General features: G+C 39.4%; 1 protein-coding gene and 1 long non-coding RNA gene across 2 annotated transcripts in view; one reads left to right on the forward strand and one right to left on the reverse strand.

The window, feature by feature from the left end:
• LOC127418969 (uncharacterized) overlaps positions 1-27,371 on the reverse strand; it is a 983,530-nt gene that overhangs the window by 449,230 nt on the left and 506,929 nt on the right. The window lies entirely within an intron of this gene.
• zgc:114123 (uncharacterized protein LOC569174 homolog) lies at positions 10-21,650 on the forward strand. Its single transcript, XM_051659811.1, has 16 exons — positions 10-678; positions 3,165-3,196; positions 5,345-5,524; positions 5,662-5,787; positions 15,514-15,576; positions 17,367-17,534; positions 17,680-17,760; positions 19,112-19,241; positions 19,340-19,419; positions 19,511-19,556; positions 20,312-20,379; positions 20,691-20,807; positions 20,881-20,948; positions 21,035-21,062; positions 21,147-21,271; positions 21,368-21,650. The coding sequence occupies exons 1-16, from the start codon at positions 450-452 to the stop codon at positions 21,534-21,536; spliced, it is 1,710 nt and encodes a 569-aa protein (XP_051515771.1). The 5' UTR covers positions 10-449; the 3' UTR covers positions 21,537-21,650.

Consider the following 27,371-nt stretch of genomic DNA (forward strand, 5'->3'; position numbering starts at 1 on the left):
AAGGCGGCGCATTCAAACGGTTCTTTCAGAAATGTATGCGTTTTTTAAAACTTTTATAAATGTATATTTGTAGTCAAAGGATAATCTGGTTTCACTTGGCTATGCCACTGGGTATAGCACACAATTTTGCACATTTTATGTGACTAATTCAAATTAATCCATAACATAGCAGTAAATTTAACCATTAAAGTCATTACAAAAATGAAAAATAAAATGCTCGGACTACTCGACGCTAGAGTGGAAAAGCACACAGCATCATCTAATTGAACCAGTTGTCAGGTGCAGTTCATTACGGTCATCACGGAGAGGAACGGGAAAAACTAAAGAAGGAGGGATTTATATCTTATCAATGTGGAAGTAATCTTTTATACAAGACGGATTTTATATACTTCTAGTGTTTGAGTCTAAACAGAACTGAAGGTTGAGTTTGCACATATGCTTTTGAAGCGATGATGGAGATGAACTCAGGTCAGATGTCTCTGAGTGAGATACTGCAGGTTCAGGATCAGCCTGTGAGTGAGGAGCAGGCTTGGGCTCTGTGTTATCAGCTCTGCTCTATACTCTCACTTCACTCCAGTGAGAAACAATGGAAAACTGTCGTGATTCCTGCGGCCGATGGTGTTTTATTCTCTAGGGACGGCAGCATCTCTCTCCGGGTGATCAACAACACAAAGTTCGGTAAGAATATTTTGGAGCACACTGGATGTAAATAAAGCGCATTACAAAAACGCGACATGTCGATTTTACATTTTAGACCAAAAGATTTGAGAATTAATTTGTTAAAAGAATGTTCTGGGTTCAAAGCAATTAGCTGCCATGACCACACGCATAATTTTGACTCCCCACTTCTTCCAAAATAAGGCTTTTTATTTTTACACTGCACTTAACGGGACAAGACATTTCGGAGGGTCTACTAGCATACTCTTCCAGATCAGTGTGTATTTGACTTTTCATCATGGAGCAGTTGCTGTGGATTAAAAATGAGCTCGACTTGTACTTTTTCTCAAGCGCAGGTACGAGTCGAAATTGTTTTCTGTGGTTCTCGACAGCACGACAGAGTTTGACTGGCATTGAATGCAGAATATTCCTTTTTAATAGCAGTATTAAACCATAAATGAGTTCGGATCAATGACATGATGCTCAATTTTTGCCCAGATCTATTAATGATTTAAAAATGCGTTTAAAAATTCACTTAACACAAAACGATTGAAATCACAGAAGATGCGTTTTAACATGTTTTTCAATGCCTGATTTCAAAGTCATTTTGCTATTTCTTTTTTTTTTTTTTTTTTTTTTTTTTTTCTGGGACTTAATCAAAAATGGCAAAAAAACAGGGGTTTTCAAACTTTTTGATCCCAAGGACCCCCAAACATGATGACCCCCTTGCGAGGGACCCCTTTTCAAAAATATATAGGCAGCTTTATATGTTAGATATAAATTCCCTTTTATATTGTGAGAAAGTAAGCGTTATATTATAAAATTAAATTAAATAACTGGCTGTTATTTTGTAATAAAGGGAATTAAGAAAAGGAAATGATTAAAATATCATTAAAAAATCTGGAAAATATTACTTTGTATTAAGTTGAGCTCATCTTTTATAATATTAGATGTACAAACCTGAAGAATTATAATTTTTTTTATTTGAATTGAAATATGTTTATGCTCTTTAAAATGCAGAATGAAAGAATAATTGTCAAACTGGGTCTTTTTTTTTTTTTTTGCGGACCTCTTAGCACCTCCTGGCGGCCCCCTAGTTTGAAACCCTTAAGTAACCATCCAGTGACAGTAGAAGAAATATAAGTCTAATTAAAGCTCTTGGGGAAAAAAAGAAATGTCATTATGAGCAGTGCAGAATAATCTTTTATTCTTTTATATTATTATGGGACGGGGCTAAAGGCTCCACGGGGTAAAAGGCATCTTTGATTTTATTTTCTCCCAAAACACAATGGCATTAAAAACTACCACAGTACTTCCCTAAACACCTGTTTGTCACTATACACTGCAAAGTATTCCTGATCCATGATCTTTGCATGTGGTGTCTAAAGCTTGATTTTGGAGTCATTTGATTAACTTTTAAAATGTTGCAAATGTATTTAGCTTATGAGAATCCCTTGAAATTGTCAAATTTATTTTGACAAAATACTTTGTAATTTTTCAGTTCTATTTCAAATGAGTTTTTCAATAACTCTCCAATAAGTGTAAGGATAGTATTTGGGATGAAAAGCCCCCTGTTGCAGAGGCTAAAGACCCTCATAAAACATTGTTTTTCTGAAGTGTGGGAATACATTTTTTATAATGTTCAAAGTGGGCTCACATTGACTGATCTGATCACAATGGAGATTAATTTGTTAGGATACTTGAGATATAATGAATTAACAGGAGCTCCCTTTTCTGAAATGATTATTTTAAATAAGCACTATCTTCATTTGTTGCTCATAAAAGCATCTTGCTGTCTCAAAAGTAACTGCATTAGCTGACAAATTTAAATTATAACTATTGCCCCATAAATATCACTATATAACGTAAGTGTGGGGTAAAAGGGCCCCCTCGCCACCTGTTTTTAAAAACTTAATTTTATTCAAAACAACCTTCTGATTTGATTTCTTTTCACTAATTTTGTTGATCCATCAATAGTCAATAAAATGAAGTGTTCCGTTTTTTTTCTTCTCGATATTGATACATTTTGTGACCAGAAAAACAGCACGTTTACCTTATTGTGTTTTTTTTTTTTTTTTTTGGCCCCGTTGGACCCCATTTCTTAAAAGAAAAGTAGTGAAACAATTTTGTTTTAAAAATTAGTAATTTTTTTTTTTTTTTTTAAACGTGTATCCACCACATTACATTTTTAAAGTCATTAAATCAAAATTATTTTTTAGAAAATGCTAAGTGTTTCTCAATTTGTGAAACCAACATTGACACAAAGATTTCTACAAACTTGACACGTGTTAAGCTAGATTTTTAATTTTTTTTTCCAATTTCTATCACCTCAGACATCCCAGACAATGACCAATAAACATTTAAAAACAATAATCAAGGCCTGTTTTTGTAATGTGCTTCATTTTACATTTGGTATGCCAACTAGTATGTCTATGTTCCATGTCATGAGGAATATAATAAACTTAATGAAAGTGCACAGATTTATATACAAATATTTTTTTTTGTAGGTAAGAGTTTTGTGATAGAGACAGAGGAACAGGTAGGCAATGATATTATTGTCTTAAAGCTAAAATATGTAATTTCTGCGCCACTCTCCCTACCCAAAAGAATTGTAAAAATAAACCTTGTTTTCAAACAGCCTTCTGAATACACACCCCGTCTTCTGTTGTCTCATCCCCATATTACACCATTGGTTAAGTAATTGTGTTGGCTGGGCTAGTCTCAAAACAGTCACTTTTGTAGTGCCACAGAGACACAGTGTTTATAGTTTTCCGGGGAAATTAACCAACGGATGGCTTAATATTTGCATATTAATCTGGGAAAGGAGAAAGTATTTCTACATGCAAAAAGTAACACACTTCAGCTTTAAATTTTATCGTGATCAAAAATATTGCATTATTCATATACAGTGTTTTGGAAAAGTGTTTGCCCCCATCCTGATTTCTGTTTTTGTGTATATCATACTAAATTGTTTCCAAAAATTCAAACAAAATGTAACATAAAACAAAGGCAGTCTGCGTAAACGCAAAAGAGTTTTTAAATGATAATGTTATTTATTGACGCAAAAAAAGTTATCTAATACCAACTGGACCTGTGTGAGAAAGTATTTGTCCTTGGTTACTAAATCCCCAAATCTATGAAACTGTATTCATATTGGGGCTCAGCTGGACTAGACACACCCAGACCTGATTACTGCCAGCCCTGTTCAATTTTTTAGCAGCATGAAGTTGGCTGAAAGGTCTCAACCAGTAGCACACTATACCAAGTTCAAAAGAAATTCCAGAAAAAGGTGATTGAAATACATCAGTCTGGGAAGGGTTACAAAGTTATTTCAAAGGGTCTGGGACTCCAAAGAACCCCAGTGAGAGCCATTATCTCCAAATGGAGAAAACGTGGCACAGTACTGAACCTTCCCAGAAGTGGCTGACCTTCTAAAATTCCTCCAAGAGCACAGCGACGACTCATCCAGGAAGTCACAAAAAAGTCAAGGACAACATCCAAGGAACTGCAGGCCTCTCTTGTATCAATAAAGGTCACTGTTTATGACTCCACTATCAGAAAGACACTGGCCAAAAATTCCATCCGTGGAAGAGTGGCGAGACGAAAACCACTGCTAACCCAGAAGAACATTAAGGTTCGTCTGAATTTTGCCAAAACACACCTTAATCCTAATCTTGAAGATTTACAACTGGTATAAATCAAACACAGAATTCCACAAAAAGAGCATACCTACGGTCAAGCATGGTGGTGGTAGTGTGATGGTGTGGAGTTGCTTTGCTGCTTCAGGGCCAGGGCGACTTGCAATAATTGAGGGAAACATGAATTCTGCTCTCAACCAGAAAATCCTAAAGGAGAACGTCTGGTCATCAGTCTGTGAGTTGAAGCTCAAGCGCAACTGGATTATGCAGCAAGACAATGATCCAAAGCATAAGAGTAAGTCCACCTTAAGTGGCTCAAAGAAGCTAAATTAAAGTTTTGGAGTGGCCTAGTCAAAGTCCTGACTTGAACCCGATTGAGATGCTGTGGCAGGACCTTAAACAAGCAGTTCATGCTCAAATCCTCCAGTGTGGCTGAACTAAAGCAGTTCTGTAAAGAAGAGTGGGCCAAAATTCCACCACAGCGTTGTGAAAGACTGATCTCCAGTTATCAGAAGCGTTTGGTTGCAGCTGTTGCTGCTAAAGGTGGCAAAACCAGCTATTAAGTTTAAGGGGGCAGTTAGTTTTTCACATGGCTGATATAGTTGTTGGATAAATATTTGTAAACTGTATTTTGTTTACTCAAGTTACATCTTGTTATATCATTTGAAGATCTTAAACAATTTAGTATGAAAAATACACAAACAGAAGAAATCAGGATGGGGGCTAATACATTTCCACAGCACTGTATGCATGCACCTACTACAGACCTATCAATGGGTAGCTGACATCAAATACTTTTGGGAAATCGTGATTTCCTGTGACGTGACATTCTATAATCAATCTGAAACCATTTAAGTTTTCAATTTATTTAAATTTATTTTTTATATATTAATGCATTCAGTTTTATGACCTCTACTAGAAATATCTTTTTCTTAAAAAAAAATTCTACAGTGAACTTGTGAACACCTACACTATGCACTAACCCATATACATTTTAACACCAATGTTGATGTCCATGCTATGCATGGACCACCACAATGTGTCAATAGGCTGTCGAGTTTGTAGGCCGTTTTGTCTACTCCTGTCTGGACTGGGGTCTGGAGACACAGGTCGAGCGTGAATTAAATGAGATGTTAGAGATCCTGGTGTGCCAGATGACCAAAGTGAACCTCGGTCACACTGCTGGTCACTGCTTTCAAACCATCTGCAGCCTGTCTCATGTCATCCAGGTACTGAAATCATCACTCATTTAAAATCCTGGTCACTATAAGTTAATGTACATTTGGATTAAACTAATGAAAACATGAGTTTGCTTTTAACATGTGGCCTGAAGTTGACTTGTGTCAATTGTTTTTGTTTCTTATAGGTTTGTAAAGAACGTCTGTATGATCCAAGTCAGGCCGCTCAGCATTACAAGAGTGTGTGCTCCACTCTGTTCTTGCACACCATTGAGTTGTGTAATTATCTGCAGATCGTTCAACAATCCAGAGAGGTGAGAAAATCTGACTTTTATTAACACCTAATACACGTTCCTGGCCTTGTTGTAAATTGGCCTCATACCATGTATCCTATATTTTGGTTTTCAACCATTGAAAATGTGTACCATCTAACATGGAGCCACAATGTGAGCCCTATATTTTGGGGATTTATTTATACAGGGCCTTAAATAGAAATATGCCAAAAGTGAAATTTGTTCTGAATCTGGAATCTAAAAGGGTATTAATATATCTTTAATATGTCTGGAGTTCTAGGCACTCCAACTTCAAGTGATCAACACACCCAAAAAAAGATTTTCTTCCAATTTTTTACTTCCACCATTCTTATTTTGCTTCAGATCATGGGGTGATTGTTTTTTAAAAAAATTTTTTACCCCCTCTATGGAATAATGGATTTTATTCCCTCACAGTACACTAGTCATGGTTTTACTATAGTAATATTGGAGTGACTAGTGATATTGTAACTTTCAGCTTATTAATGATGGAGAGCATTAAATACATCTCAAAGTATCAAGTCGCACTGACTTGATGAACGTATTTGAATGTGTAGCACTGTATCAAGTTATTTTTGTTGTTTGTACAGCTGGTAATGTTAATCCTGTTCAGTCGCAGTAATGTTATAATGTTAAAGTTGTATATTAGTTGCTGTTATGGTTTTTGTTACTGTCTTTGTTACTCATTTCAAATAGCTTATTTTTCTTGTTTATTATTATATAATATAATAATGAGTCCTGCAATAATGATCTCTTACTATTCATGACTAAAAATCTCATTGCATCCCATGTGTCTGTGGTACAGTAATGGTTTGACAGTAGTTCATGTTATGGCACAAATATTTTGGGTTAGGGTTAACATAAATTGGGATTAAAACATATAAATTAACTGGTAGGGTGGATGGTACGTTCTCCATCGTGTGCAGTGAGGTTTGGGAACATTGACAGTTCTTGAACGGGAGTTTCCATTTCGTTTGTGTTAAAATAAGTGGTGATCCGGTGCTATAACGTGTTATTTTGAGTGTTATGATGAGTGCTCGTGGCTGTTATCGTTGGCGTTGAGTGACAGCTGCAATGTTCTCTCCTGCACACAGACGTGTGCTCTACACACTCCTTTCCAGTCAAATCGCAAAGAAATATGCAAACACGTGTCTCCACTCAAGATATACATCCTCGTGCGTATGCAGTCTTGGCTTTTTAAATTAGAAGTTACAAATGGGTGAATTTTAACCACAGCCTGATACACTATAGATGACCATGTTGCCACTAGACCAACCAGTCAGGCTCCCATCAATGGAGCCAACTGATTTATTTTACAATGAGCTAGCAATATCCCACGACAGCAGCAGATTTAGAGTTGAAGTTATCAAATAAACTATGTGAAATATCTATAGTTGCAATTGAAATTATTCAACCCCTCTGACCAGCAATACATTCTGGTGATGTGAATTAAAACGCATCAACTAAAACCTCAGCAAACAAAGTTTTTAATACACATTTGAGTGATTTTGAGAACAAAGAGTTCAGTTTACCCAAATTTTTAAATTAAAAATAACTCTCCACAAATGTCATGTCAAAAATATTCAACCCCCAAAGTCAATCATTTGTGGAGCATCCTTTATCCTTAATAACAGCAAATAAATGTTTCAGGTAAGTGTTTGCAGGCTTCAGACACCTCTCTAGAATGTTTACATATTTCTTATGAGCAAAAGCTTCCAGCTCATTGAAATTATTTGGTTTCTGTGCTGCCACTGCTTCCTTGAAATCCCAACAAAGGTTTGCCATGGGATTTTAATGATGGACTGAAAGGGCCATTTAAGGACATTCCACAACCTATCCCTGAACCAGATTTTGGACAACTTGGATGTATCCTTGGTGTTATTGTCTTGCTGGAATGTCCAGTGATCACTAAGCTTCAATTTACACACTGAAGGCATCAAATTTTTCATGCCAAAATGGCCTGATACCTGAAAGGATCCATGGTGTCAGTCACATAGTCAGGATAGCCATTTCCTGCAGCCACAAAACACCCCATAACATGATTGACCCACTTCCATGCTTGACTGTGGGGATGGTGTCGTTCTTTTCATCACCTTGTCATCTTACTCCAGACATGCTGCTGACCAATGGGTCTAAAACTCATTTTCAGTTTAGTGTCATACGTCTATAAAACCTTCTTCCAGGACTCCACAGGTCTTTAATAATTACTTCTTGAATATTCAGTCAACTGGAGTCAACATTTCCCTTGAAGTTTTGCTTTCTTCCACACCCCAAGAAGGTTGCTGTTGTACCATATTTAATGTATGAATGGTGCTGCCAATTTTGTCTATTGGAAATTGAAATAATTTGGAAATGTACTTTTAGCCATGACCTTTTGTGTGTAATGAAATCTCCTCTATTAGCTTTTGAGACAGCTTATTTTTAATTGCATTTTTTGCGTAGAAATACATTTTTGCTTGCAGTGCTAAACTTAAATTTTAAAACTTAAGTGCCATTGCAGATTGATGACTTAATTTTGTTTTAAAACAATTACTTGTGTAGCCTTACATATTTAAGAAATAGCTACATGCAATAGGGGTTGAATAATTATGACATGGCTGTATTTTTAAAAAAATCCTGCTATTTAGAAATATTAGGTTATATATTCACACTATGAATGTGTCACTCAACTGATAGATGTAAAGTTTAAAAATTCTGGGTCATCAGAAAAGCTTACCTTTGTAAATCCTTACTGTCTTGGGGGGGGGTGTTGAATTTCAATTGCAACTGTATTTGAGCACTTACATTTGTTATCAAGAATGTCTGTTTATCAAAACAGACAATTTAAAATAATCTTTTACTGTGCATAACCTAAATTAACATTCAAAAGCAACAACAGAACGTGTATGTGCGATAATCTTGACATGAGACCATTATTTTGTAGACATAACCATGGTTTTACTATACTGTAGTAATATGGTAGACTGTAGTAACCATGTTTTTTGGCAGAAACCATGATTTTAATGTACTATGAATGTAGTAGCATATTGGTTAGGGATGTAACCTTGATTCACTGAAAGGAAGGAGCTCTTTTAGTAGTGACCATCACTGAACCCTTTTAGAATCAGGCCAATCTCATTGGCAGATGGCACTTGGCGCTCCGCCCCTTATGCGTTCATCAACGCGGGCCATATACTGGAGCGCAGTGCTAATTCATCATACATTTTTGACTGAAGAAAGGAACACTTCTTTCCCTTAACAGCGAGAAATCGGTAGTGTAGCGAGTGTACGCAACATCTCGTTCAACTGTAACCTTAAATCCTTGAAAGATGGAAGTCAGTTTACATGCATCTTAGCCAAATACATTTAAACTCAGTTTTTCACAATTCCTGACATTTAATCATAGAAAACATTCCCTGTCTTAGGTCAGTTAGGATCACTATTTTAAGAATGTGAAATGTCAGAATAATAGTAGAGAATTTATTTCAGCTTTTATTTTTTCATCACATTCCCAGTGGGCCAGAAGTTTACATACACTTTGTTAGTATTTGGTAGCATTGCCTTTAAATTGTTTAACTTGGGTCAAACGTTTTGGGTAGCCTTCAACAAGGTTCTCACTAAGTCGCTGGAATTTTGGTCCATTCCTCCAGACAGAAGTGGTGTAACGGAGTCAGGTGTGTAGGCCTCCTTGCTCGCACACGCTGCTTCAGTTCTGCCCACAAATGTTCTGTCGGATTGAGGTCATGGCAATACCTTGAATTTGTTGTCCTTAAGCCATTTTGCCACAACTTTGGAGGTATGCTTGGGGTCATTGTCCATTTGGAAGACCCATTTGCGACCGAGCTTCAACTTCATGACTGATGTCTTGATGTTGCTTCAATATATCCACATAATTTTCCTTCCTCATGATGACATCTATTTTGTGAAGTGCACCAGTCCCTCATGCAGCAAAGCACTCCCACAACATGATGCTGCCACCCCCATGCTTCACGGTTGGGATGGTGTTCTTCGGCTTGCAAGCCTCGCCCTTTTTCCAAACAGTTACATTTGTTTCATTAGACCAGAGGACATTTTCTTCAAAAAGTAAGATCTTTTCCCCCATGTGCACTTGCAAACTATAGTCTGGCTCTCTTTATCTCTAAGTGGCTTCTATGCTGAGCAGCCTTTCAGGTTATTTCGATATAAGACACGTTTTACTGTGGATATGGATACTTGTCTACCTGCTTCCTACAGCATCTTCACAAGGTTCTTTGCCATTGTTCTGGGATTGATTTGCACTTTTCACACCAAATTACATTCATCTCTAGGAGACAGAATGTGTCTCCTTCCTGAGCGGTATGATGTCTGTGTGGTCCCATGGTGTTTATACTTGCGTACTATTGTTTGAACAGATGAACGTGGTAACTTCAGGCATTTTGAAATTGCTCCCAATGATGAACCAGACTTGTGGAGGTCCACAAGTTTTTTTTTTTCTGAGGTCTTGGCTGATTTCTTTTGGTTTTCCCATGATTTCTCAAGCAAAGAGGCACTGAATTTGAAGGTAGGCCTTAAAATACATCCACGGGTACACCTCCTATCAGAGGCTAATTGCCTAAAGGCTTGACATCTTTTTCTGGAATTTTTGAAGCTGCTTAAAGGCACAGTTAACTTAGTGTATGTAAACTTCTGACCCACTGGAATTGTGATTTTATAGTCAATTAAAAGTGAAACAATCTGTCTGTAAACAGTTGTTGGAAAAATTACTTGTCATGCACAAGTAGATGTCCTGAACGACTTGCCAAAACTATAGTTCGCTAAAATTCAGTAAAAAAGAAGTCCCTTTTTCAGGACACTGTATTTTAAAGATAATTTTGTAAAAATCCAAATAACTTACAGATCTTTATTGTAAAGGGTTTAAACAAAGTTTTCCAAGTTTGTTCAATGAACCATAAACAATTAATGAACATGCATCTGTGGAATGGTCGTTAAGACACTAACAGCTTACAGACGGTAGGCAATTAAGGTCACAGTTAGGACACGAGAGACCTTTCTACTGAAAAACACCAAAAGAAAGATGCCCAGCATCCCTGCTCATCTGCGTGAACATGCCTTAGATATGCTGCATGGAGGCATGAGGACTGCAAATGTGACCAGGGCTATAAATTGCAATCTCCGTACTTTGAGATGCCAAAGACAGCACTACAGGGAGACAGGAAGGACAGCTGATCGTCCTTGCAGTGGCAGACCACGTGTAACAACACCTGCACAGGATCGGTACATCCGAATATCACACCTGTGGGACAGGTACAGGATGGCAACAACAACTGCCCGAGTTACACCAGGAACGCACAATCCCTCCATCAGTGCTCAGACTGTCAGCAATAGACAGAGAGGCTGGCTGAGGGCTTGTAGGCCTGTTGTAAGGCAGGTCCTTACAAGACATCACCGGCAACAACATCACCTATGGGCAAAAAGTGCTCTTCACTGACGAGTTGCAGTTTTGTCTCGCCAGGGGTGATGGTTGGACTCAAAGGAATGAGCGTTACACCGACACCTGTACTCTGGAGCGGGATCGAGGTGGAGGGTCCGTCATGGTCTGGGGCGGTGTGTCGCAGCAGCATCGGACTGAGCTTGTTGTCATTGCCTGCAATCTCAATGCTGTGCGTTACAGGGAAGACATCCTCCTCCCTCATGTGGTACCCTTCCTGCAGGCTTATCCTGACATGACCCTCCAGTATGACAATGCCACCAGCCATACTGCTCGTTCTGTGCGTGATTTCCTGCAAGACAGGCCATGGCCAGTGAAGAGCCTGGACCTTAATCCCATTGAGCATGTCTGGGACCTGTTTATTAAATCCGTGGAGTGGTTAAAATTTGCTTTTAATGACTTCAGCCTAAGTGTATGTAAACTTCTGACTTCAACTGTATATGCGTAACTGAGACTTTCCCTTTCAAGTCGGTCACATTTACTTTGTTATACCCTAACCCATGCTACTGATAACTGAATCAGATTGTACATTTTGAAAGCATTATAATGACCTCCCCTTCGTATTTGAAAATAGGAAGGCAGAGGGGAACAAATAACCAAAAATGGCAATAGTATAACAATGACACTGGCCATCCTGGTTGGTGAAACATTGCACAAAGCTCTACTTTGCACACAGTGGGAATGGAAGAGGTAAAAGCGGTCACAGACCATAGAAGTAATACCATGCCACTAGCCAACAGGGTTGTGAAACAGATATATGCATTAACCCTCCATACAACTGCTTCCTGTAGTATGGTGTCTAGCACTGGTTGCAACAGCCCTATGTCAGATGAGACCCATTCAGGGGCCAAATATAAAGCCTCCAGCTCCGGCTGGGGATGTCTGATTGTGCCTCGCTTGTGAGAGCAGATCCATCCTTGGGACAATTTCCCACGAAGGAGCGTCTAGCAGCTCTGCCAGCTCCAGAAACCAGTTTCCTTTTCCTGTCAAATCTTTCACAAAGTGGACAAGCAGAGCTTGTCATGGAGTACCAGAGGTGATAATGTGTGGTTTCTGGGGAGGCAAACAGGTCCACCTCATCTTCCCCAGATACCTTCCAAGTCCTCTGAACTGTCTGAGGATGAAGCCTTCATTCCTCCAACCTGGTGCTGGAGTAGATCCATTCAGCAGTTCAGGTGGCCAGGACTGTGCACCACATGTATCAAGAGGAGATGAGACTTGCTCTGGAGGAGAATTTGCCGCACCAGGTTCAGCATTGGGTGCAACCGCACTCCTCCCTGGGGGTGTACGCACGCCACAACTGCAGTGTTGTCCATGCGGATCAGAACATGAAAGCCCTGTGTTTCTTCCTGGGGACTACAAGCAGTTCTCAACAATTTATGTGCCACGTCGTTTGTGTACCTGTCCAGGTGCTGATGGTTGGATAACAATTCCCCAGCCTGTGTTGGGCATGTCTGTAGTGACAACTTTGCAACTGGACACTAGGCTAATCTCTGAAGGGACTCAAGTTGACCTAGGGTTGGAGAGGCCACATTCACAGCAAACCTAGAGCGGCCACAGCAGCCATCAACCCCAATCCCAGCAGAAACTTTTGCAATTGTTGCAAAGGCTATACCCAGCTTGAGACTTGTCATACACTAGCTTGAGTGTTTGTCGGTCAAACATGCCGACATGGTCACTGAGTTGAGTTTGGTCCCCAATAAGGAAACTAACTAAAATGCTTGCAAAGCCGAACCAGCCAGGCCAGCTGCAGCTTAGGCCTTACTTACGAAAGCAGACATAAACCTATATGGCTTGTAAGGATGCAGCTGCTTAGATTTTCATGCCAGTGTAGAAGAGGGGCACAAGTGGGCCACAACTGTCTCTTTGACTGCGAGAAGCTCGGTAAAGTCTCAAGCACGGTGTGGTCAATTGTCTTAGGCCGCTGCACCAGAGAGATGCATTCTCACCAAGTAGGGACTACGCCATATCTTGAGCAGCTGGTCATGCAGCTTGGGAAAGAATGGCACCAGACAGCAGAACAGTTGCACCAGTTCGGTAAGAACCGCTCAAGTTGAGAACGCTCAGAGCGCATCAAAAGTGGGCCATTCGAGTTGTAGTTTCTCGACCACCCTGGGTCAGAAACTCCATCTTGGCTTCAGAGGCTGTTCTCACTTGGCTCTCTGCCCCGCAGGAAGAAATGTTGGCTAACTCCGAGAGGTGAGCACATCTTTTTGTTCCTTAAAAGCAATAAATCCGTAGTGAGGCTATATCAGAGGGATATATTGCTCGCATGCTGAAAACATCTGCAAAATGCCATTTTGAAAACTGTTAAGCAACACTTCATTGAAAGAAATGCACACAATAGAACAAAAGGAAACATGGAAGTGATTAAAGAATACACTGTTCATTGGAGCATGGCAGGTAGCGGAAGAAATGATCCACTCACTGTTGAAGGGTAAAAATACAAACGACTAAGCGTGCTTTATTTGGTTCGGAGACGAGATCTCATCGTGACCCTGGTTTGTATGCCAGCGATGACTTGCACATAAGGGGTGGAGCACCAAGCACCATCTGCCAATGAGATTGGCCTGATTCTTTTAAAAGTGTTCAGTGATTGTCATTCCTGCAAGGAGCTCCCCATAGTGTCAGCTACGGACACGGAATCTAAGTGACCAACTTGAAAGGGACTTGTGGTTAATCTTGTGGTTACCATGGTTTTTCTACAAGTACCCTGGTTAGCCTGGTATTTTAAGGGGCTCCATAGATTTTGGGTTTTTTTTTTATTTTTTTAAATTGAAAGACCGGAGTAACAGCAGCATTTATTTACATCTGTAATTTGATCTTCCATCAAACAAAAATCTAGAGGGGGGAAAAAAAAAGTTTATACATTTTTAGAAGCTTTTTTTACCCCTCCCCTTTTTCTCCCCAATTTGGAATTCCCAATGTGCTCTAGGTCCTCATGGTGGCGTAGTGACTCGCCTCAATCCGGGTGGCAGAGGACGAATCTCAGTTGCCTCCGAGACCGTCAATCCACGCATCTCGTCATGTGGCTTGTTGAGCGCATTACCGTGAAGACATGGCATGCGTGGAGGCTTCACTCAAAGACACTCTTCTTTGCAAAAAAAGTTCCTTCAAATTGCGAAGAGATCTCCTATGTACAGCTCTCTAGGTCATTCCACAGGTTTTCGATGGGTTTGAGGTCTGGGCTCTGACTGGGCCATTCCAAGACTTTGATTTTCCTTTTCTGAAGTCATGACTTGGTCGGCTTGGACGTGGGTTTTGAGTCATTGTCATGTTAATGCGAAATTCATCTTCAGCTTTCTGACAGAGGCCAGCAGCTTTTGTGCCAAAATATTTTATTTGAAGCTATTAATTATCCCATCTATCTTGACAAGAGCCCCTGATCCAGCTGAAGAGATGCTACCACCACCATGGTGGATATGGTGTTCCTTGGATGATGAGCCTTATTGGTTTTGTGCCAAACATATCTTTTACAAATCTTGCACATTTTCCCACATTGTTTGGGGTGACTGAATGAAACCTTTTTTTTTTTTTTTTTTTGGCATAATTTAGATGGGCTTGGATGTTCCTTTCTACCCTACCTCATAGCCCAGACATGTGCAGAATACAAGATATGGTAGTCGCATGCAAGGAGTGACCGGTACCTGCGAGAAATTCCTGTAGCTCCTTCAGTGTGTCTGTTGGTCTCTTGGTAGCCTTGCTGATGAGTTTTCCTCGTCCTCTCATCAACTTTGGAGGATCGTCCTGAACTTTGCAATGTCTCTGGTGCCACATTTTCTCCACTTATTGATGATTGTTTTGCCCATGCCCCATAGTTTATCCAGGGTCTTCGATATTCTTTTGTTCCCTGATTGGTACTTTTCAACAATTAGCTCTCGTAGTTTCTTTGGCAACTCTTTGCGGACCATGGCTCTCCCAGTAGGATGCATCCCCAAACATTCAAGCAAATCCTACAGCAACAGTAGACTTTCATCTGAGTTGAATCATCACTTTCATTGATGGCAGGTGTATGCTATTTACCTACAGGCATGATTTAGAATGTGATTGGTTAACTCTGAAATAGCTAGAGACCCCATTATAAAAGGGTGTGAAGACTTATACAATCAGGGTTTTTTTTTTTTACAAAACAATTTCTCTGGTTTTTTGTTTGTTGGAAGATCACATTGGAAAAAGACTGAGATTTACAATGTTATTTCTATCTTTTACATTTTAAAAACCTGCAAATTCATAAGGGTGTCTTGACTGACTTTTTATATCTACTGTATATGAAAATCTCTCAGAGTCTGCAGAAACTCATATTGGAATCGGAGACCAAACTGGTTGCAGCAGTGACAAAAAATTGGGTAAGCATCACTTAAAACAAATGTACATGTAAAATTTGTTAATATACAATGCATTCAGAAAGTATTTAGTCCCCTTCGTTTTTTTTTCACATTGTTGTTGCAGCCTTGCATTTAAAATGCTTGATTTTGTTCACATCAATCTACACTCCGTACCCCATAATGACAGATAAAAAACCAGATTTTTGATATCTGCAAATTTATTAAAAAGAATAAACTGAAATATCACATTGACATGAGTATTCAGATCCTTAACTCTGTACTTAGTCGAAGCACCTTTGGCAGTGATTACAGCCTCAAGTCTTTTTGGGTATGATGCGACCAGCTTTGCACACCTGGATTTTCTGCCATTCTGCTCTGCAGATCCTCTCAAGCTCTGTCAGGTTGGATGCGGACTGTCAGTGGACATCCATTTTCAGGTCTCTCCAGAGACGTTTGATTGGGTTCAAGTCCAGGCTTTGGCTGGGCCACTCGAGGACATTCACAGAGTTGTCCCTAAGCCACTCTTGCGTTGTCTTGGCTGTGTGCTTGGGGTCATTGTCCTGTTGGAAGGTGAACCTTGGGCCCAGTCTCAGGTCCTGAGCACTCTGGACCAGGTTTTCATTAAGGATATCTCGGTATTTTGCTGCATTCAGCATTCCTTCAACCCTGACCAGTCCCCCAGTCCCTGCCACTGAGAAACACCCCCACAGCATGATGCTACAGCCACCATGCTTCACTGTTGGGATGGTATTGCGCAGGTGATGAGCGGTGCCTGGTTTCCTCCAGACATGACGCTTGGAATTGAGGCCAGTCAGTTCAGTCTTCGTTTCATCAGACCAGAGAATCTTGTTTCTCACAGTCTGAGAGTCCTTCAGGTGCTTTTTTGCAAATTCCTTGTTTCATGTGTCTTGCACCGAGGAAAGGCTTCCACAAGCCCAGATCAGTGGAGAGTTGCAGTGATGGTTGTCCTTCTGCAAGTTCTCCCATTTTCACATGATCTCTGGAGCTTAACCAGAGTGACCATCAGGTTCTTGGTCACCTCTCTTACCAAGGCCCATCTCCCCTGATTGCACAGTCCTGAGTCCTGGTTCTTCCATTCAAGAATTATGGAGGCCACTGTGCTCTTGGGAATCTTCAATACAGCCAAATAATTTTTTGTAGCCTTCCCGAGATCTGTGCCTCGACACAATCCTGTCTCTGAGCTCTGCAGGCAGTTCCTTTGACCTCATGGCTTGGTTTTTGCTCTGAAATGCATTTTATAACTGTAAGACCTTATATAGACGTGTGTGTGTGTGTGTGTGTGTGTGTGTGTGTGTGTGTGTGTGTGTGTGTGCACGCGCGCCTTTCCAAATCATATACAATCAATTGAATTTGCCACAGGTGGTCCCCAATCAAAGTGTAGAAACATCTCAAAGATGATCCAGAGAAATGGGATGCACCTGAGAGAAATTTGAAATGTCATAGCAAAGGGTCTGAATACTTATGTGATATTTCAGTTTTTCTTTTCAATAAACTTGCAAAGTTATCAAAAATCTGTTTTTTGCTTTGTCATTATGGGGTATGGGGTGTAGATTGATGTGGGGAAAAACAATTCAAACATTTTAGCATTAGGCTGTAACAAAAATGTGAATTTTTTAAATGAAGGGGTCTGAATACTTTTATGAATTCATTGTACACTTCCTGCATCTCAAAGAAATGACTGACTGACTTTTTTTGCTCCTAGTTTTAAATTGAATTGCTTAAACTCTTGATTTACCTACTTCCTCTTGTTTTAGTGTCTTATGTTGCTTTTGTTCTTGATGGGATTCTAGGTATCTCCATGGAAAGATTTAGTGAATGAGTTAAGCAGGGGTGTAGTGTTGCGGCCATCAGGAAAGAGGCCAAGTGCAAATAAATGTCCACTGCCAATGGACACTCCTCCATTTAACCAGCTTCTGCAGGACATTCAGTGTAGGCGATACACACTGCGTAATGTTCAGGTGTGTGTTTCCTAATTTAAATATCAGTGTTTTTCATTTCAATGCAGTACAATCTGTGGTCATATTTAAAGATTTCAAATATTTGGACTGAAGTTTAATTTGATTTCAGCCATTGTCTTAATGTCTCCTGTTCTTATGACAACAGGCCACTGGAAATGGGCAAAGAACACAAGACCCTCACCAGACTCTACTAGAATATATCCGCTCGTGTCCGAAACTACGACCAGTGAGAGGAACTCATGTTCATCATAGTTAATTTCATGACAATTCCTAATGGATAAAGTCCCTGCAGTGCTTTTTTCCTTAATATTCCACGTTCCAAAAGTAAAATGGGTTTTACAACATTTCATGTTGCCTTAAAGACCAGAAACATAGTGTACTTTACACATACTCAACAAATGCATTACAAGTGAGTGGTCCTTTTCAGCTTGCTTAACATGCAGTCTTGCATTACTGTGGCTGTAACAACCCTCAAGGGGGACGATTTATAATTGCCTTTTAAATGTTGGTTTCATTAAAACAAGCTGATTATTCAGGTAGCTAGCTTTAAATATGTTGACTGTTTAACTTCAGCTTTCTAAGTTTACACTAATACAATAAGCATTATATACCTTGTGGTAATGCTGAGAATGCTTACGTACTTGCATCGCGTTATGAAATGCAATCAGACACGTTTCAGAAAACGACGCATTAAATTGAGCATCTGTAGCTAGAAACGTTTATGTACTAGTATGTTTTGGGCCTAAGAGAAATTTGAGCAGATCAGACGATTAACATTGTGTCCTAACCAATTAAAGTGTAAAACAAGCTATACTGTAAAAGCTATCTTTGCCATGTAAATCCTTTTTTTTTTTTTTTTTTTTGTCTCGTCAAACTATGACGAGTGACAACATAGATTGTCTATTGTCTTCTCAGCCGTTTTGGTTCCAGAAATATTTTCCCCCATTTTTTTTTCCATAGGAATTTAAGTACTTCATAAGAGTTGTAAGCCAAACCAACCAGCTTCGATGTGAATCACAGTACAAATGTCAGTTTGAAACAAAAACGGTATTTGAAAATCGGACAAAGACGTAGGTAGGCACGTGTACTTAACATCTTTAATGAGGGAATGAATGGCATAAAGCATTGCAAATTATGTAATCGATTTAAAGAAAAAAATATATAGAAAGACATTTTAGGTTTGTTATAAATATACAGAAGTATTTTAAGAATGTTGGGAGAGCGACTGAATTGCATCATGGAATTAGGTGGTAGCTGCAGAGCGCTCTTGTGAAGCACATACCTTTTGATTAACAACCTCTGAGCTCACGGTACGAATCTTTAAAAGTTTATAAGCTATTGTTAAAAATCAGTTCACCGATGGAGAAATTGAATGGGATTTTGTTTTTTACTTGAACCAGACTATTGTGCTCTATTTCTGCAGTGTTGTGCTGGGTAGCCCCGCCCATTGATGTCTCATTGGTTTCACATGGTGGATAAACAGATTGTTTATCACTGGTTAGGGCATGGTGGAAATGGATATCTTAAAGAACATTGCTCTTAATATAAAGTTTAATTCTTTACCTTTGGGTGCTCAGGTGTCTGAGCGTAAGATGGGACTAAAGCCCAAAGAGCAGAGCTGTCTGCACGAGCTGCTAATGCAGGAGATTCGCTCGACCAACCACTGCAAGCGACTTTCATCACACAACAGGGGGCCAACTGATAAATGTACAGAAGCCTTTTTGTACAAAACTCTGGTCCAATTTATAACTTTTGCAAAATTTGTCAGTTGAATAATCACTAACAATCCTGATACCAAAACACAGCGGACAGCTTGACCATTACTGAAGAAACTGAAGATGCTTGTTTTCATCCGAAGTCAGTTGAGCACAGGATGCCTTCTGAAGTATGCATTCTCTACATTTGTTGCAGCACTTATACAATTACAAACTTGCAATTTATAGTTTCATAAAGCAAACATTTTTCCCATTGTGCAGGAAACTGTAGGTTCAGGAAGTCATCTGAAAGATGCCAGCTTTACAGGTAAGATGAATGACACCACAGATATGTAAAATATGTATTATTGCTGCTTTAAATACTTGAAATTGGTGAATCTCACAAAACCTGTAAAGAATACATCACATTTCATCTCAATCAAATAAGAAAAGCACTGGTTATTCTGAAACACCAGACACGGAGCCTGTCATCAAAACAATTGTTGACTCTTTCGCTCCCAGACATAAGGCAACAAGCAACATTAGCAAAGTATTTTTATCTGTCTGTGCACTAAACCACAATTCATTACAATAAATAAAATTCACAGTAGCTTTAACTTCCTCTTTCATTTCTATTTTGCTACAATTTCCCCAGTTTTGTCCTATTAACCACATTGGATGGAAATGCCACTTTATACAGCAATTTGTGTGATTTCAATTTTGTGCATAAATTAAATTTGTAACTTGGATGAAACATGACTAGTGGCTTCAGCTTCCTTTTTTCTAATTTGCACCAATTTCCCCATGTGATATTTTGCTCTTTTAAATGGAATGGATGGAACCACCACTTTATTCGGAAATTGTTTTTGCAATATTCAATTAATTCAATTTGTAACTTGAGAATCCCCTTTTGAGAAAGTAAAACATCCAGGTGCATTGAGTATTTGCAGGGAAAAAGTTAATGTCACAATGCGAAGAGTCTGAATGGTCCTAAGGTTTTTTTTTTTTATATATATATGAAAAATTGTGAGATTCATCCAAATTAATATTTCTTAATGATTTTGTTCATTAAAATCTCTTTAGACTTAAGAGTCTGCACAGGCAAGCGTCGGACCAGATCTTTTGCTAGCAACAAGGATCTCTTTAAAGTGGTGCGTTATCACGTTCTGCAGATGTTTTATGGGGAATTATGTTTTCATGATGATAAAGTTTAAAGGTGCACCAAGTAATATTTCTTGCTAAATGTACCCCTAAAGAAATGTGTAGTATTTTTGACAAATGTTTAAAATGTTGTACACTTGTATTGGATGAAGACTCTAAAGTCCAAAACCACTGTTATATTGGCCAGCAAAACAAACACAAAATACATGGTGCACCTTTTACATGGTATATCTTTCAAATCCGTGAAATCTGAATCTCAGCACGTACAACCTTAATTCTTCTACAATTCAACTTTTCAAAGGTTAAGAGCACCAAGAAGGGGTCTGTTCTTACAACGATTGTTGACGTCATGAAAAAGCACAGTTCTTATGAAGGAGATGCGAAGAACATGTCATGTGATAAATATAGCGACTGTCGGGTGAGAATTGGCACATTTCTCAAATCCATGAAATACATAGCCTAAATTGTAGCCTAAAAAAATATTTTTATAGGTTTGTTCATGTTGTGCGACGAGAAGCCTTTATTTCACATGGCATAACATCTGCTCTCTGTGTAATAGGTAAGATCATTTATTTCTTTTGAGTCTGTTAATGATTTAACTTGCTAGCGTTTGACATTTTATTTGTTCACAATGTCTCTCTGCAGGGTTATTTGTCCTGGCTGTTGTGTAGAGGTACGTTTGAGTCTCTTGAACCTATGCCTTGGCGTAGATGATGTTTGTTATCTGCCGGTTAATTTGCCTCTGTCTACAACAAAGATGCGTTTGCCCTCCAAGTGGTGCGTAAACCTTCCGCTGAGCTTCTTCAAGCAAATTGTAATGAAAGATGGTGAGCAAAGCCAGAGAAACTTCTGGAATGAACGCTGGTCCTGGGATTCAGCCTGGTAAGTAGATGACACCAATTAAACATGTTGTACACCAAGTTGTAAAATGGCCTCTTGGGCAATATAATACATGTCATGTTGTATTTTATGCCGCAGGATTCCTCTGGTTCTGATGTCTTGCGGGTCTAACTCAACGTCTGTGCACAGTCTTGCTATGAGAGACTGGTATAGTCAGGACATCTGTGTAGGCTGCCAGAAGATCTTAATGAAGACATGTGACTCTGTGCTGTCCACCTGTCCCATCAAAGACTCACAGGAGATATGACCACCCAGTATTTTCATCTCTTTTTGTGTTCATGTATTCATATTTATCAGCGCGGTGTATGTTTTTTGATTGTTGGGTTGGCTGTTCATAGTCTGGCGTTATGCTCGTTCTAAACACGTTTTTGGTTTTCACCGTTCTGCAAGTCATTTTTAAGATTTTAAATTATGAACTTGAAAGATTGAAATATTAAATAAATGTGCTGAACATTTTTATTAAAAGAAAATCTCTTGTAAATGCTGTTCACTTCGATCTACGTGGAGTGCCATGAGTATTACCTAGTAAATATCTACGGGAAGATCCCTACACTGAATATCCAAAATGGTCTCCAAATGTTTTGAAAACAGTAACAAAATAGTCAAGTACATTCAAACAGGAGGATGAGATTAGAAGTATAATATATTAATTGGCCAAACATCCCAACCAAATGTGCTTGCTGAACATGTAATTTATGAAATTTATAAGTATTTGTGCACCATTTGCTGCTATAAGAGCTTTCACACTTCTTGTTCAGCTTTCCACTTGATGTTGGAACATGGCTTTTGGAATTTTATCCCATTCAGACGCACCAGCATTGAGGTGATGTTGGGTGATGAGGTCTGGCTCACTGTCAGCACTTCAGTTCATCCCAAAGGTGTTTAATGGGGTCAATTTCTGAACTTTTTCAGGCCAGTCAAGTAATTCCACACCAGACATAAGCATTTAACTTTTTCTGAGCCTTTTTTTACACTGCACATTAGAGGTCAAACCTTTATATTCACACAATGGCGCCTATTCAGTAAATCATAGATAATATGAATGGGTTGGGGCATAAAAAGGTAGGTTACTTCTCTTATGTGTAAGAAATATGATATAGTGTTTCTTCAAGAAAAGCATCTTTCGGGGACCTGGGTAGCTCAGCAAGTAAAGACTCTGACTACCACACCTGGAGTTGCAAGTTCGAATCTATGGCGTGCTGAGTGACTCCAGTCAGGCTTCCTAAGCAACCAATTGGCCCAGTTGCTAGGGTGGGTAGAGTCACGTTGGGTTAACCTCCTCATGGTCGCTATAATGTGGTTCTCGGTGGGGTGCATGGTGAGTTGTGCATGGATGCCTTGGAGAATAGCGTGAAGCCTCCACATGTGCAGGGTTTCCACGGTAACGCGCTCAAGCCACATAAGATGCGTGAATTGACTGTCTCGGATGCGGAGGCAACTGAGATTCGTCCTCCGCCACCCGGATTGAGGCGAGTCACTACATCACCATGAGGACTTAGAGCGAATTGGGAATTGGGCATTTCCAAAATGAGGAGAAAAAAAAGAAACTCTTCTTTCTCCACTGGAAGCTGAAAAATTTGGGAAGATATGGGGTGGGCATGTTTTCTATAGTGCTTGCTTGAGTAAGAGCAGGGGAGTCATTACACTAAGTAAATATCTACAATTAATATGTCTAAAACAGATTAAAGATGAATTAGAGTCATTATAGTTTTAGCTGAAGTTCAGGAACAAAGTCTTGTTTTGGCCAATATTTATGCACCTAATGTTGATGATAAGGGTTTTTTATAGATCTTGAAGGGAAGTTGCAAGCCGTTGGCACCCCTCATGATATAATATTGGGAGTCCTTGACTCATGGACTCAGTCCTTGATCATAGTGAAGCAAAAGTGTGCAAGCCCCCTAGAGCAGCATTGATGCTTCACAGGATGTGTAAAAATCTTGGTCTTACAGAGATTTTGGAGACTTTTGAACCCATCTGGGAGGACTATACATATTCTTCATCGGTCCATAAGATTTACTCTAGATTTTATTTTTTATTTCTAAGTCCCTCATTTCATTAGTTGCTGATTGCTCAATTTAAAACATTTTAGTCTCATGCCCTGGTGTGCTTGGAGGTGTTGCCACACATGGAGAAAAGGAAATCATATATTTGACGCTTTTAATGTATCCCTTTTGCAAAATCCTGAATTTCAACAAATGCTAAAGGCTGAAATCAATGTCTATATGGAGACCAACTTGTCCTCAGTATCCTCTGTGGGTGTGGCTTGGGAGGCATTTAAGGCGGTTCTTAGGGGCCGGATCATGCAGTATGCCTCCATTCACCAAAAAATCCAAAGCACAAGAACTCGTGGAACTGGAAGGGAATATTAAAAGTGCCAAGGCAGAGCTGAAGTGCCGAATGTCGTCTAATGGCCTCAGGGAATTGACCCAATTGAAATAATACTATTGTCGCAGAAGGTGGAGTTTTGGCTATTCAGGGCAAGACAGTCATATTGAGTCAGGGGGCAAGACAGGGAAGCTTCTGGCTAGATGTATAAAATGCCATCACCTAAAACACAGAGTCTGGGGCAAAATGAAATTTGAGTGCCCAATACGTCACACATAAAGCTCTGAACCCTCAACCAAAATTCTTGGATCTTAACACCACCAAAAAACATGGGTTGTGCCCCCATCTTCTGAGTGGCATCGCCAGCAGGTGGGTGTGTCTTTCAGACCAAGCCTTTAGAATCTAGAGGGGGTCCAATAGAATAGATGTAAAATCTTAAATCGCAAATACTAAGTTTAGATCTTTCTCCCATAATCTCTTGAGAGAAGCCAAAGCTCCGTCCCCCAGACTCTGAATTAGCAGGGAGTAATACACTGATGCCTCATGACCTTTTCCAAAGGCAGTAATCACCACTCCCAGAGTATCTGCCACTAAAAATAGTACAGAGCAGGTGGCACAGCTGTAAATGCCTAAAGAATTGTGATCTGGGAATCCCAAAATGTTGAACCATATTTTCAAAGGATCTCAACACTCCACTCTCATAAAGGTCACCTAGCATTTTATTCCCAGCTAATTTGTGTGAATTAGTTAGTTAATTTTGACCCTTTAATAATAAGGTGTTTCGAGCGATGTGGGCAGGTGGGCTTCATTACATTTATCTATGATTGGGAAGGTTAATGTCATTAAAATGATTTGTATTCCAAAATTCAACTACCTGCTACAATCTCTCACTATAGATGTGGCTCTCTCTTGATTTCAAGCAATCTGATAGTATAGTGAAGTCCTTGCATTTGGCAAAATAGGGTAAGAACGTCCCAGATTACATTTCAGTAAATTAGCGATAGGCTGATCTGACAAAGGTGGATGCTAGGCCAATACGCCAAGATTTTGTTTTATTATTGAATGCATTCGGTACTCAGACAAAATCTTGGCTTATTGGTCTAGCATCCACCTTTGTCAGAGCAGCCCATGCCCTGGTTATTGTAATGTGATCTAGGAAGTTCTTACCCCTATTTCGCCACTGCAAAGACTTCACTATACTATCAAACTGCGAGAAGTCAAGTTACACGCCCATCTATCGTGCGACATTGTAGCAGCTCGGTGAATTTGGAACAGAAGTCGTTCCAGAGTGATATTAACTTTGCCAATCATTGATAAATTTAAATGTAGCCCACTTGAGCATATGGCTCGAAACACCTTAAAATTAAAGTGTCAAAATTAACTAACTAGTCCACACTTACTAGCTGGGAACAGAGTAGATTGAGAGGGAGGTTAATATGGGAAGGCGCCTTGCTGAAAAGCCGTTACCGGGCAGTACGCTGTCAGAGCCAAAGCTTTGGATTTAGACCAATTAACTCTGTATCCTGAGAACTTAAAGGAATTAATAATTCTGTGGCGGCAAGGCATAGATCTAGATGGGTCGGAGAGGAATAATAAAATACCATCTGTGTAAAGCAAAAGCTTATACAGCATACCTCCCTCCACCACCCCTGGAAAATCATTCTCCTTTATCACAGCTGCTAATGGTTCCAGAGCAAGTTGGCAATAATGGGGAAAGAGGGCAACCCTGCCGGGTGCCCCTATCCAGTGTAAAATAATCTGAAATTAATCCATTTGTTTGTGCCGCCGCTACCGGGTGTCTATAAAGAACTTAATCCATCCAATAAAAGTATTCCCGAACCCATACATTTCCAAAATATAAAGATAATCCCATTGTATCATATCAAAAGCCTTTTCAGCGTCAAGTGAGATGGCAGCAACCGGAGTCTGGTCATTCGCCACTGACCAGATGATATTGATGAACACCTAATTTTATTAGAAGAGCTACACCCCAAATAAACCCAACCTGATCTATATGTATAAGAGATGTCAAAACTTAATCGATTAGCCAAAATATTTGACAATATTTTAACGTCTAGCTGGATCAGGGAAATTGGACGGTAACTTTTACACATTTACTTGGATCTTTGTCCTTTTTAAGATTCAGACTGAACCGGGCATGTGTCATGGTTGGTGGAAGCTTTCCATTCTTTAATGATTCTGTATAAACTTCAAGCAAAAGTGGAGCCAGTTCTGTAGCATAAGATCTAAAAAAATTCAGTGGCAAAGCCATCTGGCCCCGGATTTACCTCACCAAGCTCCTCCAAGGTAATCTCTAATAATTTTTTTGATCAGCCGACAGTTTAGGAAGTTCTAATGGTTCCACAAAGTTTATAATAATTTTCAGTTGACAAAGATGTGGAACTATATAAAGATCAAGATAGAATTCTTTAAAGGCATTATTAATATCAGTGACTGAGGTAAATATTTCACCAATAGCAGATTTCACTGGGGGAATGGTAGAAAAAGACTCTCTGCTTTATATATCTAGCCAAAAGCTTCCCAACTCTAAATATGACTGTCTTGCCCTGAAAACTCCACCTTCCGCGACAAAATAGTATTATATCTGTATTTCAATCGGGTCAATTCTCTGAGGCCGGTAGACGACATTCATCACTTCAGCTCTGCCTCGGCACTTTTAATATTCCCTTCCAATTCCACGAGTTCTTGTGCTTTGGATTTTTTGGTGAATGAGGCATGCTGTATGATCCGAACCATAAGAACCGCCTTAAGTGCCTCCCAAGCCATGCCCACAAAGGATACTGAGGATCAGTTAGACAGTGATTTCAGCCTTTAGCATTTTTTGGAATTCAGGATTTTGCAAAAGGGTTACATTAAAGCGCCAACTGTACGATTTCCTTCATATGTGGCAACACCTCTAAACACACAAGGGCATGATCTGAGACTAAAATGTTTCCAATTGAGCAATCAATGACAGATGAAATGAGGGACTTGGATGGATATATATATATTATTATAGAATAAGTCTTATGGACTAATGGAACTTTTTTTATAGTCCCTACTAGATGGGTTCAAAAGTCTCCAAATATCTGTAAGACCAAGATTTTTACACATCCTGTGAAGCGTCAATGTTGCTCTAGGGGGCTTGCATACTTTTGCTTTACTATGATCAAGGACTGAGTCCATCAAAAGATTAAAGTCTCCTCCCAATATTATATCATGAGGGGTGCCAGCGGCATGCAACATCTCCAAGATCTATAAAAAAGCCCTGATCATCAACGTTAGATGCATAAATATTGGCCAAAAGAAGACTTTGTCCCTGAATTTCAGCTAAAACAATAATGACTTCCTAATTTATCCTTACTCTGTTTGAGACATTTGAATTGTAGATGTTTACTTATCAATGTAATGACTCCCCTGCTCTTATTTGATCCAGCACTATAAAAAAAAAAATGCCCACCCCATATCTTTCCTAATTTTTCAGCTTCCTGCGGAGAAAGGTGTGTTTCTTGAAGAAACACTATATCGTATTTCTTGTGCTTAAGAAGAGAAATAACCTACCTTCCTATTTATGGGGTGCCTCAACCCATTCACATTTCACATGGAAAGAGACAATCCACTCATTAGCATTTTACATTTTGAAAAAATAGATTGTGTGTCAAAAACAAGATTAAAAAGACCACATTCCAACATTAGTCCACCCATCAAACCCTGTACATCCCTAGAACAAAAAACAAAAAAAAACAGAAAAAAGACA

Source organism: Myxocyprinus asiaticus, chromosome 28 (assembly GCF_019703515.2).
Source record: "Myxocyprinus asiaticus isolate MX2 ecotype Aquarium Trade chromosome 28, UBuf_Myxa_2, whole genome shotgun sequence".
In the NCBI taxonomy this organism is placed as follows: Eukaryota; Metazoa; Chordata; class Actinopteri; order Cypriniformes; family Catostomidae; genus Myxocyprinus; species Myxocyprinus asiaticus.